Source organism: Kogia breviceps, chromosome 19, assembly GCF_026419965.1.
Source record: "Kogia breviceps isolate mKogBre1 chromosome 19, mKogBre1 haplotype 1, whole genome shotgun sequence".
Lineage (NCBI taxonomy): Eukaryota > Metazoa > Chordata > Mammalia > Artiodactyla > Physeteridae > Kogia > Kogia breviceps.
The window spans coordinates 8,381,318-8,398,215 of record NC_081328.1 but is presented as its reverse complement, the minus strand read 5'-3'; the positions used below and the strand labels follow the sequence as shown (position 1 = coordinate 8,398,215).

Sequence of the window (16,898 nt, the reverse complement as noted above, 5' to 3'; positions counted from 1 at the left end):
TCCTTTTTTAAAATTGTGGTAAAATACACGTAACATAAAATTTACCGTCTTAACCAATTTTTTGAGGAATTTACAATTTAATCGAGATATATTGAATACAAGGATGAAATGAAAAGCCAACAGATAAAAAACATTTATACGTTTGTTCCAGGTGGCATGGTTTAAAGTCAGGCTAAGTCTTTAATGGTTACAGAATACAAATATATACCTTCATAAGATCACACATACCTTCATCACATAAAACAAAGACACTCTAGGCCATTACACAGACCATGATAAATTGCAAGAAAGGAGAGGTGCTATAATAGTAAATTCAAACCAGTCAGTTTTCCTCAGTCTTTTACCATCTTAACCATTCTTAAGTGTCCAGTTCAGTGGCATTAAGCTTCACAATGTTGTGCAACTATCACCACCATCCATCTCCAGAACTCTTCATCTTGTAAAACTGAAAGTCTGTACCCATTAAATAATAACCTGCTACTTCCCCCCCCCCCGCCATATCTGTGTTTTAGAACTCTCTTCTTTCCTTGTTCTTGTCTCTACAAAGACCCATCTTGCTGGGAACCCAAACAGCTGAGTCCCTGGGATTTGGTTGGTAGGGTGAAGGGAATCATTGCGCACAGACCTAAGACAGGCTCTGGGTATGGGAGAGGGGGTGTGGGAGCTCTTATTCCCGTCCTCCTTTCTGGAGATGCTGGAGGGAGGTCTAGATTCCGGAAAGAGGTTGGAGGTTTGTAATGGCTCTTTGCCCCCTCACTCCTTCCTCAGCTCGTTTCCCTGTGAACACCAGTGCTGCATGGAGTAGACTGTTCTTTCCTCCCTACCCCCAACCCCTCATGCTGACCCTCACCTTTAGGAGAAGGCATGGAAGGGAGCAACACTATCTCAGCCTTACCCCAGAACTGCCCTAAATGTACAGAAGACATTCATTCTTTCTTTTCCAAGTGAGCCTGGGGTACAGGGCAGAGACTGAACCAACAGTCTGGAGGCCATCTGCAGGCCTGTGTTTGCCAGGCTGTGTGTGTTGCGGGTAAGATCCAGGCCTCATCTCTCCAGATCGAGACTGGCCCATTTCCATGCTCCTTCACCAATGAAGGAAAAGGCAAGTTGCTTCCCTGAGGTTTCTTGTAGAAGGAGCCATCCCATGTTTAAGCCCAATTCAGCAACCAGGCATTATCTTTGGTAGCTCTGTGGGTTGCTTGGGTATGGAGGATATATAGAAAGCCTTGCTCTGAAAGAGCTTACAGTCTAGCTGAAAAGATAAAATACAAGAGTTTTCAGCCCAGTTGCTCAAGACAAAAACCTAGGCACTAACCATGGCCATCGTTCTACTTCCTAAATAGATTCCAAACCCATCCTCTTGTCTCCATCTGCAAAGCGGCTGCCCTGGTCCAGGCCATCCATATCTCCCAGCAAGACTGCTGCAAAGCCCTGCTACCTGGTCTCCTCACTTCCCATGGTCCACTCTCACACGGCAGCCATGGTGATTTTCATTCAATTTAATCATGTCGATCCCTTGCTTAAAACCGTAGAATTAAGACTTCCCTGGCGGTCCAGTGGTTAAGACTCTGTGCTTCTACTGCAGGGGGCATGGGTTCGATGCCTGGTCGGGAAACTAAGATCTCATGTGCTGCACAGTGCGGCCAAACCAACCAACCAACAACAACAAAAAACCCTCAGAAAAATCCTAGAATCGTTTCTGTGATGGTTGGATTAAAATCCAAACTATTCCCTTTGGCGAACAAGGACCTGCATGCTTTGGCCTCTGCCTACCTCTCAGATCTCTTGCTGCACCAATCTTGCTGGCCCTCATTCAAGCCCAGCCTTTGCACTCACCCTTTCCTCCACGTGGAAAGCTCTTCCCCTACGTGTCCCTATGGCTCCTTTGGGTTACTTGGGGCAGTTAAAAATGATCTCTTCAGTAAGGCCATCCATGCCCATGCAGGCACTCTGGCATATCACCCTGTTTTATTTTTTTCTGCATAATATTAACATTATTTAATTTGTTTGTTTTTATTGTGTATTGGAATGGGAGTCCCAGGAGCACAGGGACCAGAATAGTGCCTGGCTCTAAGCAAATGCTCATTAGGTACACATTGAATGAATGAATGGGAGTCGGGGCTGGACTCTGAAGGGTGGGCAGTCTTCCAGGATGCGGGAATGAAATGGACAAAGGTGTAAAGTCAGGAGTAAGCACAGCCTGTCCCAGGAGTGGCTGGCTCAGCTCCAGCAGAGGACTAGTTGGGGCCTAGTGGCAAAGGAGGTTGGGGATACAGACTGGGTCTAGATATGGAGCACCCTGAAGTTTAGGCTGAAGAATCAGGACTGCGTCCTGCAGGGTCACAGGAAGCCACCGAAGACCTTTGAGCTGAGGGGGTGGCCTAATTAAAACTGTATTTTGAGAAAATTAATCCAGAGTCTGCTGCAGAAGGCACTGAAGTAAGACCAGCTGCATAATTTGTGGGACCCAGTGCAATATGAAAACGTGCAATCCCTTGTTCAAAAAGCAGGAAAAAAGTGCCGTTCGGGTACTAAAATATAAAATATTTTCCTTTTTTACATGGTTCTTCTTTCTACTTTTCATGGTATTTTAAATTTATTTAATGTTATTCTAGATAAAGAAAATAACATTTGGGGGACTTCCCTGGTAGTCCAGTGGTTAAGAATCCACCTTCCAATGCAGGGGACTCGGGTTTGATCCCTGGTTGGGGAACTAAGATCCCACATGCTGCAGGGCAACTAAGCCCACGCGCTGCAACTACTGAGCCCGCGTACTCTGGAGTGTGCGCTCCACAACCAGAGACCCTGTGCACCACAACTAAGAGCCGACGCAGCTGAAATAAATAAATATTTTTTAAGAAGAAAATAACATTTAAAAAAATAAATTTATTTATTTATTTTTGGCTACGTTGGGTCTTCCTTGCTGCACGCGGGCTTTCTCTAGTTGCGGCGAGCAGGGGTTACTCTTCATTGCAGTGTGCAGGCTTCTTATTGCGGTGGTTTCTCTTGTTGTGGAGCCCGGGCTCTAGGCGGGTGGGCTTCAGTAGTTGTGGCACACGGGCCCTAGAGCGCAGGCTCAGTAGTTGTGAGCACGGGCTTAGTTGCTCCGAGACATGTGGGATCTTCCCGAACCAGGGCTCGAACCTGTGTCCCGTGCATTAGCAGGCGGATTCTTAACCACTGCACCACCAAGGAAATCCCAGATAATGATTCTTTTTTTTTTCGGTACGCGGGCCTCTCACTGTTCTGGCCTCTCCCGTTGCAGAGCACAGGCTCCAGATGCGCAGGCTCAGCGGCCATGGCTCACGGGCCTAGCTGCTCCGCAGCATGCGGGATCTTCCCGGACCAGGGAACGAATCTGTGTACCCTCTATCGGCAGGCGGACTCTCAACCACTGTGCCACCAGGGAAGCCCCCAGATAATGATTCTTAACGGGAGGTCTTTGGAGGCCCATGTACCTCCCTACTAGACTGTGGGTCTCTGGAGCCCCGTGAGAACCACGACTTTACTTCCCCAGCGCTGGGTTGCACAAGGTCTCTAGTAGGTGCTCAATAAATGTTTGTTGACCCAAATGGGCAAATGAGAAGGGGAGTTCAGACATGGGGGTGGGAGGAGGCAGAACACCTAAGCAGATGGGGCTCCAGGGCTGGGGTCTCAGGGCAGTACTGGGGGCTGGGAACGTGGTGTCGGAAAGGCTTTTTTGTTCCCCTAATATTTACTTGGTCGCGTCAGGTCTTCGTTGTAGCAGGCGGGCTCCTTAGTTGCGGTATGCACGTGGGATCTAGTTCCCCGACAAGGGATGGAACCAGGGCCCCCTGCATTGGGAGCGCGTAGTCTTAACCACTGTGTCATCAGGGAAGTCCCTGGAAGGGTTTCATGAGTGATGTGGTGGGAAGGCAGGGAAAGCCCCCAGGCTTGGGGAGAACCAGGTGGTGGGAGAAGCAGCCGTGGACTGGAGAAGGAGGTGTCGGGGGAACTGGTAGCAGCTCCCATAAGGGGAATTTCCCTCCTGTGGTGGCCTCTATTGATCTCTTTGAGGCCTGTTCTAGCTACCGGCCCGGGTGGTGTAGTACCTCAGCTGGTCTCTTCGATCTGTTTTTCTTGATCTCTGGCTCCTTCTCTATTCGTCTCACATTCTACCCTGTCTCCTGGATCTCAGTCTCTTTCTAACTCCCTGCCTGGGGCCCCCATCTCAGCATATATCTACTTTCCTCTCTGTCTTCTGTGTCTCTCGGGGGTTATCTTTCCCTCTACTCCGCCCGGACACGCCCTCTATCCTCCCCACTCACCCAGATCTAGTCCAGAACCTGGAGTGGGGGTAAGGGAGAGACCTCTAGGTCCTGAAGAGGCGTCAGGGGGGCGGGCCCAATCCCTTTCTCCAAATTTGCATATGCATGAAGTCGCCCTGGCCAGCAGCGAGGAGGCGGGGCCTCGGGGGGGTGGAAAGGGGGCGGGCACCCCCGGAGCCGCGGAGTATATAGACTGCGCGCCGCGGCTGCCGGCCCCGCACTGCTGAGGAGCGGAGCCTCCGCCCGGGGGACCCCTATCCCTGCCTGTCCCCCAGAACTGCGCGTCTCCACCCCACCCCACCCCCGCGGCCGAGCCACCGCTGGTGTGGCGGTCTCCGCTCGGCAGAAGAGCCTTGAACGGTCACCCGACCCCCCTCCACAGCCTCTTTGCATCTCGGATTTCGGGGCGGCCCCCTCCCCCACCTCTCCCTGCCTCTTTGCACCCCGATTTTTTATGCGCTTCTCTCGGGTTTTGCAGCCGTCTATATTTGCATCCCTTTTCGTTTTGCTTCTGGGAGATTTGGGGGTGAAGCTGCGTTCGCACACCTTCCCCTTTTTATCCTCCCCTGCTCGGACAACCCCCCTTTTCATTGCAGTGGGGGGGGGCCTAGGTTCTGTGCATCCTACGCCGCGCCGCCAGCACCCCGCAACGTGTGGCCCTGCGCCCCGGAATTTGCAGCATCTGCATATCTGAGGGGGGCGGTCTCCCTCGCCCCCGCTGCCTTTGCTTCCCGCGCGTTCTGGTGCGTGGGGGCTTCACGCGCCGCACCCCGGCTTCTCCGTAAACCCTCGCCCCGCGCGGGACTCGCCCGCCGCCGTCAAGATGGTCATTCAGAAAGAGAAGAAGAGCTGCGGGCAGGTGGTTGAGGAGTGGAAGGAGTTCGTGTGGAACCCGAGGACGCACCAGTTCATGGGCCGCACCGGGACCAGCTGGGGTATGCGGGGCCGGCCGCGCGAGGGGTTGGGGGTCCGCCGGGCGACGCCCCGGGGACACGAGGTCCCGCCGGCGCAGCCCCAGCTCCCTTCCCGGGTCCCCGGCGTCCGGCCCCCCTGCCGGGCTCTGGGCTGGGAGGGCGCCGAATCGCCGGTCTAATCTCCTGGCTGGCCGCTGCGGAGGCGGAGAAAGTAGGTCACTGCCGCCTTCCCGCCCCCCGCGGAGCCCCCTCGCTCGGGGGGTCGCGGGCTCTGAGCGCGTGTCCGCGCCGCGGCGCTCGCGCTCGCTGTCGGGGGCCGGTCAGGTCCGCACAGTCGCCCCCCTTCCCCAGAAGAGAGACCCTTCCCTCCCTCTGACTCTCACTAGCTAGCCAGGCCCGTCTATTTTTAGCTCGAGCCCACCCCTTGGACCCTGGGAACATTCATGAGCGGGCGGGCCTTGGAGAGATGGGGTGTGTGTTGGAGGGGGTCCTTCACAGCGGAAGTTGTCTGTGTCCTACTACCGGGTGTTTTGGAGCCTTCTGTGACTGCTTGGCGGGCGGGGGGCTGTTGCGCCGGGGTGACATTGGGAGGTTTTCGGGGCTGGGTGTTCGGCTCAGATGTCGCAGGCGGAGGGAGTGGTCACTAGTGGTGAGACATGTACATCATCCGGCCCAGTGTGTCTGTGGGCTTGCGTGGCTTGGCTCCTTCCCCACCCATACCTTGGCGCCACTGGGGAGGCGTGGAGGGAGTTGCGTCTGGTTGAGGGTCCCATGCTGGGCATAGGTGCCAGTGAGGGGTGGAATTCTTCCGAAAGGGATTTTCAAGCTGGGAAGTTGAAGCACAGGAGACATTGTGTGACACAGCTTACGGTTCATCCACACTAATTGAACGTGTCCGCATTAGCCCAGCCACTTGGGGCACTTGAGGTGGGTCCGATGCAGTCCTTGCCACAGGAAACTTGAAGTCCACTCCCTGGGACTGGAGGGATCCACAAGTGCTTGGGAGAATCTGAGAAGGCTTCCTGCGTGAAGTGTCTTCTGAGAGGGAAGGACTGGGGGTCTGGGGTGGTGGAAACAGCAGGTACTTGCACTAGGCTGAGGAGTGACGGAGTGATGTGTCACATCCACCAAGGACCAGCTCTATGCCTGAAAGGCTATTGAAGGTCTACCTTTACTCCTGCCTCTGCCCTGGGTACTGTGTGTGAATTGGGGGGTAGGTGACTGTTGAAGGTTCTGGACAGCTGTCTCTGAGAGACTTTGTAGCTTGGCAGGAGCCTCATCCAAGGTTTGGCTTTTGTGGGGCTCTGAGAGAGAGATTTTGCTACTTGAGTGTGGGCCTCCATGACCTGAGGGATGGGATAAGAGTTTGGCTGTGAATTGGGGCCAATGCCATCTTGAAAGTCATCGTGCTAGACAGCTTTAAGCATGAGTACCGATACAGTGGTATCAGATGTTGTGCCTTTTCAGGGCCACGAAGGTTGAGAAGTTGAGAATGTAATTTGTGGCAAAATCACTGCGGCCTGTACTGAGTTGTGCCAGCAACAAGAGTTTAGGTCTCTTGTGCCCTCCACAAGGTCGGGCTTCACTGTGCTGTGGGACCAGGAAGGGTTGGGAGTCATGGCTGGAAGCCAGATACAACTGCTATTTTTCAGCTTGTCTCCTTTTGCTTCCAAGGGAAGGCTTCCCAAGGCTCTGCGATCCATTCCTGTGCAGAACCTGTGAGTGGGAGAGGGGTGTGTGGGGATAGGTCAGATCATCGAGGGAGACCTGGAACCTGCTGACCCTGTTTCCTCCTCCTTAGCGTTTATCATCCTCTTCTACCTCGTCTTCTATGGCTTCCTCACCGCCATGTTCACCCTCACCATGTGGGTGATGCTGCAGACGGTCTCTGACCATACCCCCAAGTACCAGGACCGACTGGCCACACCGGGTGAGTGATGAGGCACCCCCACCAGCCACTCTAACTGCTCTTGTGCCCCCAGGTATCCGAAAGGAACTCACAGGCTGAGAACTGTCACTTCTTCTCAGAGGTGTGGTTCTGATGATCCAGTTACCATGTGCTGGGGAGTTCTTTTTGTTTGTTTGTTTTTTAAATTACTTATTTATTTTATTTTTGGCTGCGTTGAGTCTTCATTGCCCATGCAGCCTTCCTCTAGCTGCGGCGAGCGGGGGCTACGCTTCATTGTGGTGTGCGGGCTTCTCATTGCGGTGGCTTCTCTTGTTGTGGAACACGGGCTCTAGGCGTGTGGGCTTCAGTAGTTGTGGCACACGGGCTCAGTAGTTGTGGCTCGCGGGCTTAGTTGCTCTGCGACATGTGGGATCTTTCCGGACCAGGGCTTGAACCCCTGTCCCCTGCATTGGCAGGCGGATTCTTAACCACTGCGCCATCAGGGAAGCCCTGGGGAGTTCTTGAAGTCTGCCTTCCCATGTCCCACAGCTGAGAGCTCTGAGTGTCCATCTTTTCCCCTCTGTGTGTGGTCCCTCCTCTTATATATACCCCTCACTCTCGCCTTTGTTGACTAGGCTTGATGATTCGCCCTAAGACTGAGAACCTTGATGTCATTGTCAATGTCAGTGACACTGAAAGCTGGGACCAGCATGTTCAGAAGCTCAACAAATTCCTGGAGCGTGAGTATGGGGCTGGTGAAGTGGCTGTGCAGGACCTCGGGGCAGGAGACTGGGGACCCTGGGAGCAGAACATGAGGCCTGTGACTCTCCCCCCCCACCCTCCGTAGCTTACAATGACTCCATCCAAGCCCAAAAGAATGATGTCTGCCTCCCTGGGCGCTATTACGAACAACCAGATAACGGAGTTCTCAACTACCCGAAACGTGCCTGCCAGTTCAACCGGACCCAGCTGGGCGACTGCTCTGGCATTGGGGACCCCACCCACTATGGTTACAGCACAGGACAGCCCTGTGTCTTCATCAAGATGAACCGGGTACTCATGACCTTAGTTCCCAGGGGGAACAGAGGAGGGAGCTGGGGCTACCATCTGCTGGCAGTTGCTTTCTTTTGCTGGGGCTCTTGGGCTTCGGGAGATTTTTAGATGTTTGAATGGCTGAGAGTACAAGAGAGATGGGGCCATTGAAGGCTGAGATCGTGGTTGGAAGGCTGGATACTTGTGTCTTTGACAACTTCTTTCTTTAACCCTCACCACTCTCTCTCCTCGCTCCAGGTCATCAACTTCTACGCAGGAGCAAACCAGAGCATGAATGTTACCTGTGTGGGGAAGGTGAGTTTTTGGGGGCTTGTGCACCTGTTTGCCCTTCCTGCTCTCCATGTCATTCACTCATCTCTCCCTATCTTCTTTGCTCCCAGAGGCTCCATCACTCTAGGGACAAGGGGGTAAGAGTGGGCTCCAGTATGGCTCAAACTCCAAGGGGCTGCCACCCCTCTTGCTTCTCTCTAGGATGCAGAAGTCCGCTCTTTTGTGTGGATAGACACCCCCTTCCTGACTCCACCCAAAGCCCTGCTTATGTTCTCCTCTATTCCCTGACCATGTCTTCTGCTCTCCATCCCATGTCTCTCCTATCCCTCATTTTTTTTTTTTTTTTTTTTTTTTTTTTTGCGGTACGCGGGCCTCTCACTGCTGCGGCCTCTCCCGTTGCGGAGCACAGGCTCCGGATGCGCAGGCGCAGCGGCCATGGCTCACGGGCCCAGCCCCTCCGCGGCACGTGGGATCTTCCCGGACCGGGGCACGAACCCCGTGTCCCCTGCATTGGCAGGCGGACTCTCAACCACTGCGCCACCAGGGAAGCCCTATCCCTCAATTCTTTTTAGGTATCTGGTAGCTGCTGATCTGTAAGCACCACCTGCCACCACTAAGTTGTCCTTGGAACCCTGCTCCCCCCACCTCTGTCCTCTCTAGGAACTTCCTGCCCCTCTTCATTCATCCCCCTCCTTGTTTCCTACCGAGCCCTTACTCATTTATCTGTTCTCTCTTGGCTCCGCTCCAGAAACCGATTCCTGAGGATGGGGTAAGAATTTGGGGTGGGAGGGCAGTAGGAGGCTTCAGGCTTATTAGCGCCCTGGAGGCCTTCCCAGTGTGACGGAAGAGACAGGGCACCCGCTCCTGCGCATGCGCAAACGCACCAGCGTCCGCGCTCAAGGGTTACGGATTTGAGATAGAATAATTTGGGCGTCAAGGAGGAACAAAGGGAAGTCTGGCGAGCGTCTGGGGTCCCTCACATGCTCTCCCCCACCCTCCTGCGCCCCCCACAGCGAGATGAAGATGCTGAGAATCTCGGCAAATTCGTCATGTTCCCTGCAAACGGCAACATCGACCTCATGTACTTTCCCTACTACGGCAAGAAGTTCCACGTAAGTCCCGCGGGAGGTCGGGTGCTGGCTCCTGCAGGGGAGCAGGGCCCTGGGGAGGAGGCCGAGTGGCCGCGGGCCTGGAGCCTCGCTCTCCTCCTCTGGCCCAGGTGAACTACACGCAGCCCCTGGTGGCCGTGAAGTTCCTGAATGTGACCCCCAACGTGGAGGTGAACGTGGAGTGCCGCGTCAACGCCGCCAACATCGCCACTGACGACGAGCGCGACAAGTTTGCTGGGCGCGTGGCCTTCAAACTCCGCATCAACAAAACCTGAGGCCCCTTCCTCCCGCCCCCACCTCTTTCCTACGGATGCTTCTGGAATATCCCTGACCCTGCCTGATTCCCTCCCTCACCCACCCCAGAGGTATTTTTTATAACAGAGCTCTGGCTTGTCTGGGTACCCTTTTCCTTTCCTTCTGAACCCGGCCTGATGTCTGTCGTGATTCCCTGGCTATCCACATTTTCCACCATCTTCTTCCCACCCTAGCTCAGTCAGAGATGGGGAGATGGGACCCCAAGACGGTCACAGAGGAGTTGGGAGCCTTTCTAGTTCTGGTGTAGCTGTGAGTGGGGTGTCCTCACGGCGACCCACCTGTCCTGCCCTCTTATCCCCTGAGAGCTATAGAAAATGCCCACGCACCCACCCACACACACAACCTCATTTCACCCTTTACTTCCACACACTAAGGAGGCGCTCAGTTCTGTTTTTTAAATGGAAGGAGAATTGACTTACAACACTACGTTAGTTCCAGGTGCACAGCATAGGGATTTAATGTTTCTGTGCGTCAGAGTGGTCACCAGTGTGGCCCTCTAGCCCTCCATTCCAGCTCAGCTGCTGTCAACTTCCTCTGTCTCCCACACCTTCTGCCTGTCTACAACAGTCGCTGTCTCAGTGGCTTTTGACTTGTCTGGCTCCTCTGGCCAGTCTTTCCCCACTTCTCCATCCCCATTCCCTCCACTGAAAGGGGGACCGTTTGTAATTGAGGACAAGGTGGCTCTGTGGCCTTTTCCCTCTTTCCTGGCACATCTGGCTTCTCACCCCACGTTGACTACGTGAGCTGGGAATGAGGGTCTGAAGGAGAGGTCCATGTTGGTTCTTGAAAATTCCCTTCCTGGTCCCTCCTGTCCCCCAACTAGGCACTCGGAGGGGCGGGGTTGACCTAGGCTGAATGTCCACTTTGTTTTTGCCGATGGCTCCCTTCCCCCTGTTCGCTTTCCCAGAATATCCTGCAAGTTCCACTTCCCAGGCGCCCTGGGGGAGGGGCAGCCATTTTGGCTAGGTCCCCAGTGGCCACCTTGGAAACGTCAGCTGGCTATGGGACTATTCCACCTCCTCCCCCTGGGCCCAGATATGCCCCCACCATTCTCTCTCTGGCTTCTCTTAGCAAGTTATCAACTAATCACTAACTCCTTCCCTTTTCTCTGCATGCCAGCCTGAAAATTGCAAATACCTCCTCCATCTAAGGCTCTGAATTTCTTGGCTCCGTCTCCTTCAGACCCCTTTGCCTTCTTCAACAACCCCATAGTGCCCGTAGAATGTTAAATGAGGGACTGCCTGTGATCTTGAGTTATAGAGGCATTTTAACTCTTTCTTTTCCCACGTCCTACACTTCCTCACCTCTGACTTCCTTTTTTTTTTTTGATGCTGCAGCTTCCACACCCCACCCACAGATGGACTCTTCCCTGTTTTTCTCTCGCTGGATCTGAGTCTCTTCCCTTTGGGTCCCCATGTTTTCCTGCACTCCCTTCACCCCAGTGGTCTCTCTCTGCAGTTATTTAATGCCTGTGTCAGATCTACTGTAAAAAGAGGATAAAGTACAATAAAATGAGAGCAATTATATATATAAATATATATCATACAGGGAGCCCTGTGTGCAGGTTGTTCCTTTCTGAGCATTTGGAAGAGCCCTGGGAAGGGGGTGGGGGCTGGATTTGGGTGACCCGGGAGTTACCCAGCCCTTGGGGGCCCCCCTCCCCAGCTTTGATCTCTTCCATCCAGTGTCCGAGCATCTACCTCCTAGATTGCTCCATCACGTATACTATCTTGAGATCACTCAATACAAGACAGGCAAGAAGCCTATGTCCTTTCCTACAGCAATACTTACAAAGTGCCTACTATGTGCATTCTAGGCACCAGGAAGACACACTTACGAAAGAGGCAGAGTTCCTGCCCCCAAGGAGCTCCTCAGTTTAACAGGAGAGGGGAGGAGCACACGAGAAACTCTCAAACCAGGTAGACCTAAATGTATTTCCAGGAAGGGGAGAAAGCTGGTGAGGACAAAATTCAGAGTGGTCACCCACTCCCTGTGGGGGCTTCGAAGGACTTAAAGGATGTGGTGGTTTTAGGGGGATAGACTAGCATCAGAAAATGCCTAGCGACAGGTGAGGAAAACTGATCAGAAGAAACAGATCTCAAGACAATATGAACTGTAGGAGCCCAGTTTGTGCGTAAAAAAAGTACACACACAAGCATAGAAAAAAAGGATGGACGAGTCTATACCACAGTGTTGATTGTGGTATTTGGGGATGGCTTTATAGCTAATTTTTATTTTCTTGGGGCTTATTTGTTTTTGTTTGCAATGAGTTCCTCAATACTTGCCTTGAAAAATAACTTTATTACTTACGTATACACATATATACACAGTTTTGTCGTGAATGCATAGTACACACACACACACACACACAGAGGGACTGCTGGGTTTTGGTCATTGTTACACCAAAATTAGATCATATTATACACAATTTTGTGCATCTCACTGTGTTCACTCAATTTCACCTGGCCTGGTAGAGCTCTAATTCTTTTTTTTAAATGGCTGCATAATATTTTTTTCTATTGGGTCGTTCCTCCCTTGTTAATTTGTTAGAGCTCCTTGACGGTTGTAGATATAAACTGTTTTATGCATTGTAGAATTTCCCCCAGTCGATTGTTTGCCTCTTGAATTTGTGGTTTCTTTTACTGTTAAAAGTGGTTTCTTTTCCTTTTTTCTTTTTTTGGCCACACCTCCTGGCTTGTGGGATCTTAGTTCTCCCAGGCAGGGATTGAACTCAGGCCCTCGGCAGTGTAAGCGCAAAGTCCTAACCACTGGACCACCAGGGAATTCCTGGTTAGTTTTTCATATAGTCAAATATACTTTAATTGTTCTTTTGTGGTTTCTGGGTTTCCAGTCCATAGTGTATACTCGTTTTGTAAATTTTTTTTGACAGGATTTTATTTCAATTTTTACATTCACCGTAACTCCTTTGGTCTATTTTTTAAAAAGTTAAACTGACTTTATTTATTTTTGGCTGTGCCTCTCAGCCTGCGGGATCTTCCCTGACCAGGGATCAAACCCAGGCCCCCTGCGGTGGAAGCACGGAATCCTAACCACTGGACCACAAGGAATTCCCATATTTGGTCTATTTTTGTTTCTTTTTGTGTGTCTGGTTTAATTTTATTTTTTAGTTGTGTCAGATTCATTTAAAAAATATCCTTAATTTACCCCCATTGAATTGAAATGCCAACTTCGGTTGTATAATACATTTTGCTGTATGCTAAGATCTACTTCTGGATTCATTACTGGCTTGTCTACCACTCCATACATCAAGCCATACTGATCTGATTCCAGTAGTTTTAAAGTATGTTTTCTGATATCTAGCAAGGCAAGTAAGGCTCCGCCCATTCCTTTTTAAAAACAACTATTGGCTATTTGGGGGCACTTATTCTTCTCTATAATTTTTTATAAAAATAAATAAATTTATTTATTTATTTTTGGTTGCGTTGGGTCTTCGTTGCCGTGCGCAGGCTTTCTCTAGTTGCATCGAGTGGGTCTACTCTTCATTGTGGTGTGCAGGCTTCTCATTGCAGTGGCTTCTCTTGTTGCGGAGCACGGGCTCCAGGTGCACGGGCTTCAGTAGGTGTGGCACATGGGCTCAGTAGTTGTGGCTCGCAGGCTCTAGAGCTCAGGCTCAATAGTTGTGGCACATGGGCTTGGTTGCTCCACGGCATGTGGGATCTTCCGGGACCAGGGATTGAACCCCTGTCCCCTGCATTGGCAGGCAGATTCTTAAACACTGTGCCACCAGGGAAGTCCCACTTCTGTTATTATTTTGAATGGAACATTTTTCATTCTTTTTTCCTCAGTGCTTTTGCAAGAAGATAAAAAATTTTTTTCTATCTGCTATCCATCTGCCTTATTGATTCTCTTAATTACATCATCTATTATTAACTAAGAAGTTAGTTTTTAGGTACATGGTCATATGATCAAAAAGGCAAAGAGATTTATTTTTTTAACCAATGCTTTGTTTTCTTTTTTAAAAAATCCTCTTGAGTGTTCTAAAACCATTATTAGTGGGCATTCCTATATAGTTCATAATTTAAGTTTAAATTATCTTAGTCTTTAACCATTAGGATAATACCAGTATTCCATTACTATTTTTTTTAAACATAAAACAGATCATGTCACATTCTGCTTAATACCATTATTTAATGGACTCCCACTGCTTTTATTTTTTAAAAAAATTATTATTATTTTTTAATTTATCTAAATTTTTGGCTGCGTTGGGTCTTTCTTTGTTGCTGCACGTGGGCTTTCTCTAGTTGTGGCGAGTGGCGGCTACTCTTTGTTGCGGCGCGCGGGCTTCTCATTGTGGTGGCTTCTCTTGTTGCGGAGCACGGGCTCTAGGCACGCGGGCTTCAGTAGTTGTGGCTCGCGGGCTCTAGAGCGCAGGCTCAGTAGGTGTGGTGCACGGGCTTAGTTGCTCTGCGGCATGTGGGATCTTCCTGGACCAGGGCTCGAACCTGTGTCCCCTGCATTGGCAGGCGGATTCTTAACCACTGTGCCACCAGGGAAGCCCGCTCCATTACTATTTTAATTAAGGGTTGTTTTTTTTTTAAGGAGTGGCTGCTGAAATTTAATCAAATTCCTTTCAGCATCTGTTGATATGATATTTTTCTTCCTTAATTTGTTTTTGTTTTTTAAAAAAAATTTATTTTATGTATTTATTTTTGGCTGCATTGGGTCTTTGTTGCTGCGCGTGGGCTTTTCTCTAGTTGCAGAGAGCAGGGGCTACTCTTCGTTGCGGTACACGGGCTTCTCATTGCGGCTTCTCTTGCTGCAGAGCAAGGGCTGTAGGCGTGCGGGCTTCAGTAGTTGTGGCACACGGGCTTAGTTGCTCCACGGCATGTGGGATCCTCCCGGACCGGGGCTCGAACCCATGTGCCCTGCATTGGCAGGCGGATTCTCAACCACTGTGCCACCAGGGAAGCCCGCTCCATTACTATTTTAATTAAGGTTTTTTTTTTTTTTTTAAAGGAATGGCTGCTGAAATTTAATCAAATTCCTTTCAGCATCTGTTGATATGATCATATTTTTCTTCCTTAATTTGTTAATGTAATGAATAATGTTGATAGATTCTCTATTAAACCAACTTTATGCTCCCGGAATAAGCCCTACTTGGTTATAGTGTTAATACTCTTGATTCATCAATGTATTCTGATACTATTTAGAGATTTTGTATCTCTATAAATTAATTTGGCTTCTAGTTTTTTAGTATCTTGATCAGGTTTTAATATTAATGAAACCACAAAAATTTTACATGAATTGGAGATTCCACTCTTCCTATGGTCTGGAATAGTTTAAATAATATTGGATCAATTGGCCCTCGCTTTTTTTTTTTCCCTCAGTCAAGCTCTTGAGTGTTTCTTTTCTTGTAAAGCGTATTTTTTTTTAAAGCCCTGCTTTTGAATTTATCCTTGCAACCAAGATTGCTTTCTCTTTCAATAAGTTGTATCTTTAATTTTTAGGATGCATGCTAGGTTCCTTTTTCTTTTCTTTTTCTAAATAGTGAATGCATTTATGGCTTGACATTTTCCTGATTATACAACTTCTGCTGGGTGTTATAGATTTGGGGACCCCTGTGTTCCTGAAGCCAAGGAGGTAAGTTTTTTAAATTATTCCAAAACTTAGTGGGACAGGACTTGGGCTCTTTGAGCCTGAGGGCAGGGGCCATGTCTGCCACAGGCCCCCACAGCCTAGAACAGTCCTGGGCACAGAGTAAGGCAACAATCAATGAACATCTGCTGGCTAGATTGTCCGAGGAATGAACACAACCAGAGGGGAGGAAGTGAGCAAGTGGGACCAGAGAGGTCAGGGACTCATTGGAGGTCACACAGCTTAGTAGAGCTGGCCTGAAAACCCAGGACTAATAATTCGCAGACCAGTAATCTATCAGCTCACAAAGGGATTGGCAGAGCCAGAATGGATCTGCTTTCTGAAGTAGTGCAGCAAAAATAAAAACAGAGCTACGGACACACTTGAGAGAAATGCTGAGCGTAGGGGCGGGTGCTGGACACTGGTCAGCAAGAGAGCTTCAAGGTGACCTGTCTACAGGAGTGAGACGATAGAATGAGTTTCAAGTGCTCTGGTTTGCCAAGGGCCCGGCTGGTGGGGAGAGATGGCAAAGTTAAAGATCTCTAAAAGAGGTGGTTCTGGGTCTCCTGGGGAGTGTCTGGCATTCCCCAGCAGGGAAGAAAAAAGGTGGTTTTGAGGCCAGGGAGGGCGGGTGGCTTCACAGCTGTCTGGGATCCTCGGGGTAAGCCAAGGGACTCCCAGAGGCACTCTAAGCCAGGTTGAGAGGACAGTGGCCCCAGAAGCCCCTTTGGATCTTACTCCCTTCTCTCCGCCACCAGGGTGGCGGGAGAAGCCACGTCCCCACTGTCTGGCCATCCCTCCGAGCATTGGCTCAGGCAGCGGTGGGTGATGGGGAGAGCTCGCCCCCAGCCCTCCTCCTTGGGAGCTGGCAGCACTAAGGGACAGAATGGTTGGGGAGAGTGCTGGGTTCCCCAGGCTCGACTCTCCTCCCTACCCCAAGAAGCCCTTTGAAAGGTTTTCCTGGCAGAGTTTAAAGCTTCAATTCATTCAGCTGGCTGGCATGAGGCCCGGATGAGGGGATGCTGGGAAGGCCCCAGTCCCACATCCCAGCCCTCACCTTAGTCGCCCCCACTTCCTGGGGACCCCGGCTGGCAGGCCTCCCCCTGCTCTCTGTCCTCATCCATTAGCACCCGCCCCTCCTTCCCCTCGGGAACCCAGGTATCCTGGCCCTTTCCCGTGGAGCAGATGGCCACCCCAGAGGCTCAGCCTTGTGAAATCAGACATTTAAATCCCATAATCCTTGGTGAGAGGCTGAGAGGGGGCAGAAGCCCAATCCTAGAAGCAGGAGCAGAAGACCTTGTGCCAGCCCTGGCAGGAGAGGAGAGGGGGACAGTTGGTTCCCGAGTTATGAATGGAGTCACCCCTCCCCTTATTGTCATGCAGCCTGCGGACTGACCCAGTCCCCGGGCTTTGTTCTCCTCCCGGAACCCGGGCGCTGGGCCCCCCAAACATGCTTCCTGAAGAC

General features: G+C 51.0%; 1 protein-coding gene across 1 annotated transcript; it reads left to right on the top strand.

The window, feature by feature from the left end:
- Positions 1–4,408: 4,408 nt before the first annotated feature.
- On the top strand, positions 4,409–11,381 carry ATP1B2 (ATPase Na+/K+ transporting subunit beta 2). Its single transcript, XM_059046490.2, has 7 exons — positions 4,409–5,224; positions 7,005–7,133; positions 7,727–7,831; positions 7,939–8,144; positions 8,382–8,438; positions 9,428–9,526; positions 9,634–11,381. Exons 1-7 carry the CDS (start codon positions 5,113–5,115, stop codon positions 9,796–9,798), a joined length of 873 nt encoding a protein of 290 aa, XP_058902473.1. The 5' UTR covers positions 4,409–5,112; the 3' UTR covers positions 9,799–11,381.
- The last annotated feature ends 5,517 nt before the right edge of the window (positions 11,382–16,898 follow it).

Bases quoted from the DNA above. Each gene is read 5' to 3' on its own strand.
- ATP1B2 (XM_059046490.2), top strand. From the start codon at position 5,113: ATGGTCATTCAGAAAGAGAAGAAGAGCTGCGGGCAGGTGGTTGAGGAG. The intron at 7,134-7,726 runs GTGAGTGATGAG...TTTGTTGACTAG, and splicing joins GGACCGACTGGCCACACCGG to GCTTGATGATTCGCCCTAAG. The intron at 8,439-9,427 runs GTGAGTTTTTGG...CGCCCCCCACAG, and splicing joins ATGTTACCTGTGTGGGGAAG to CGAGATGAAGATGCTGAGAA.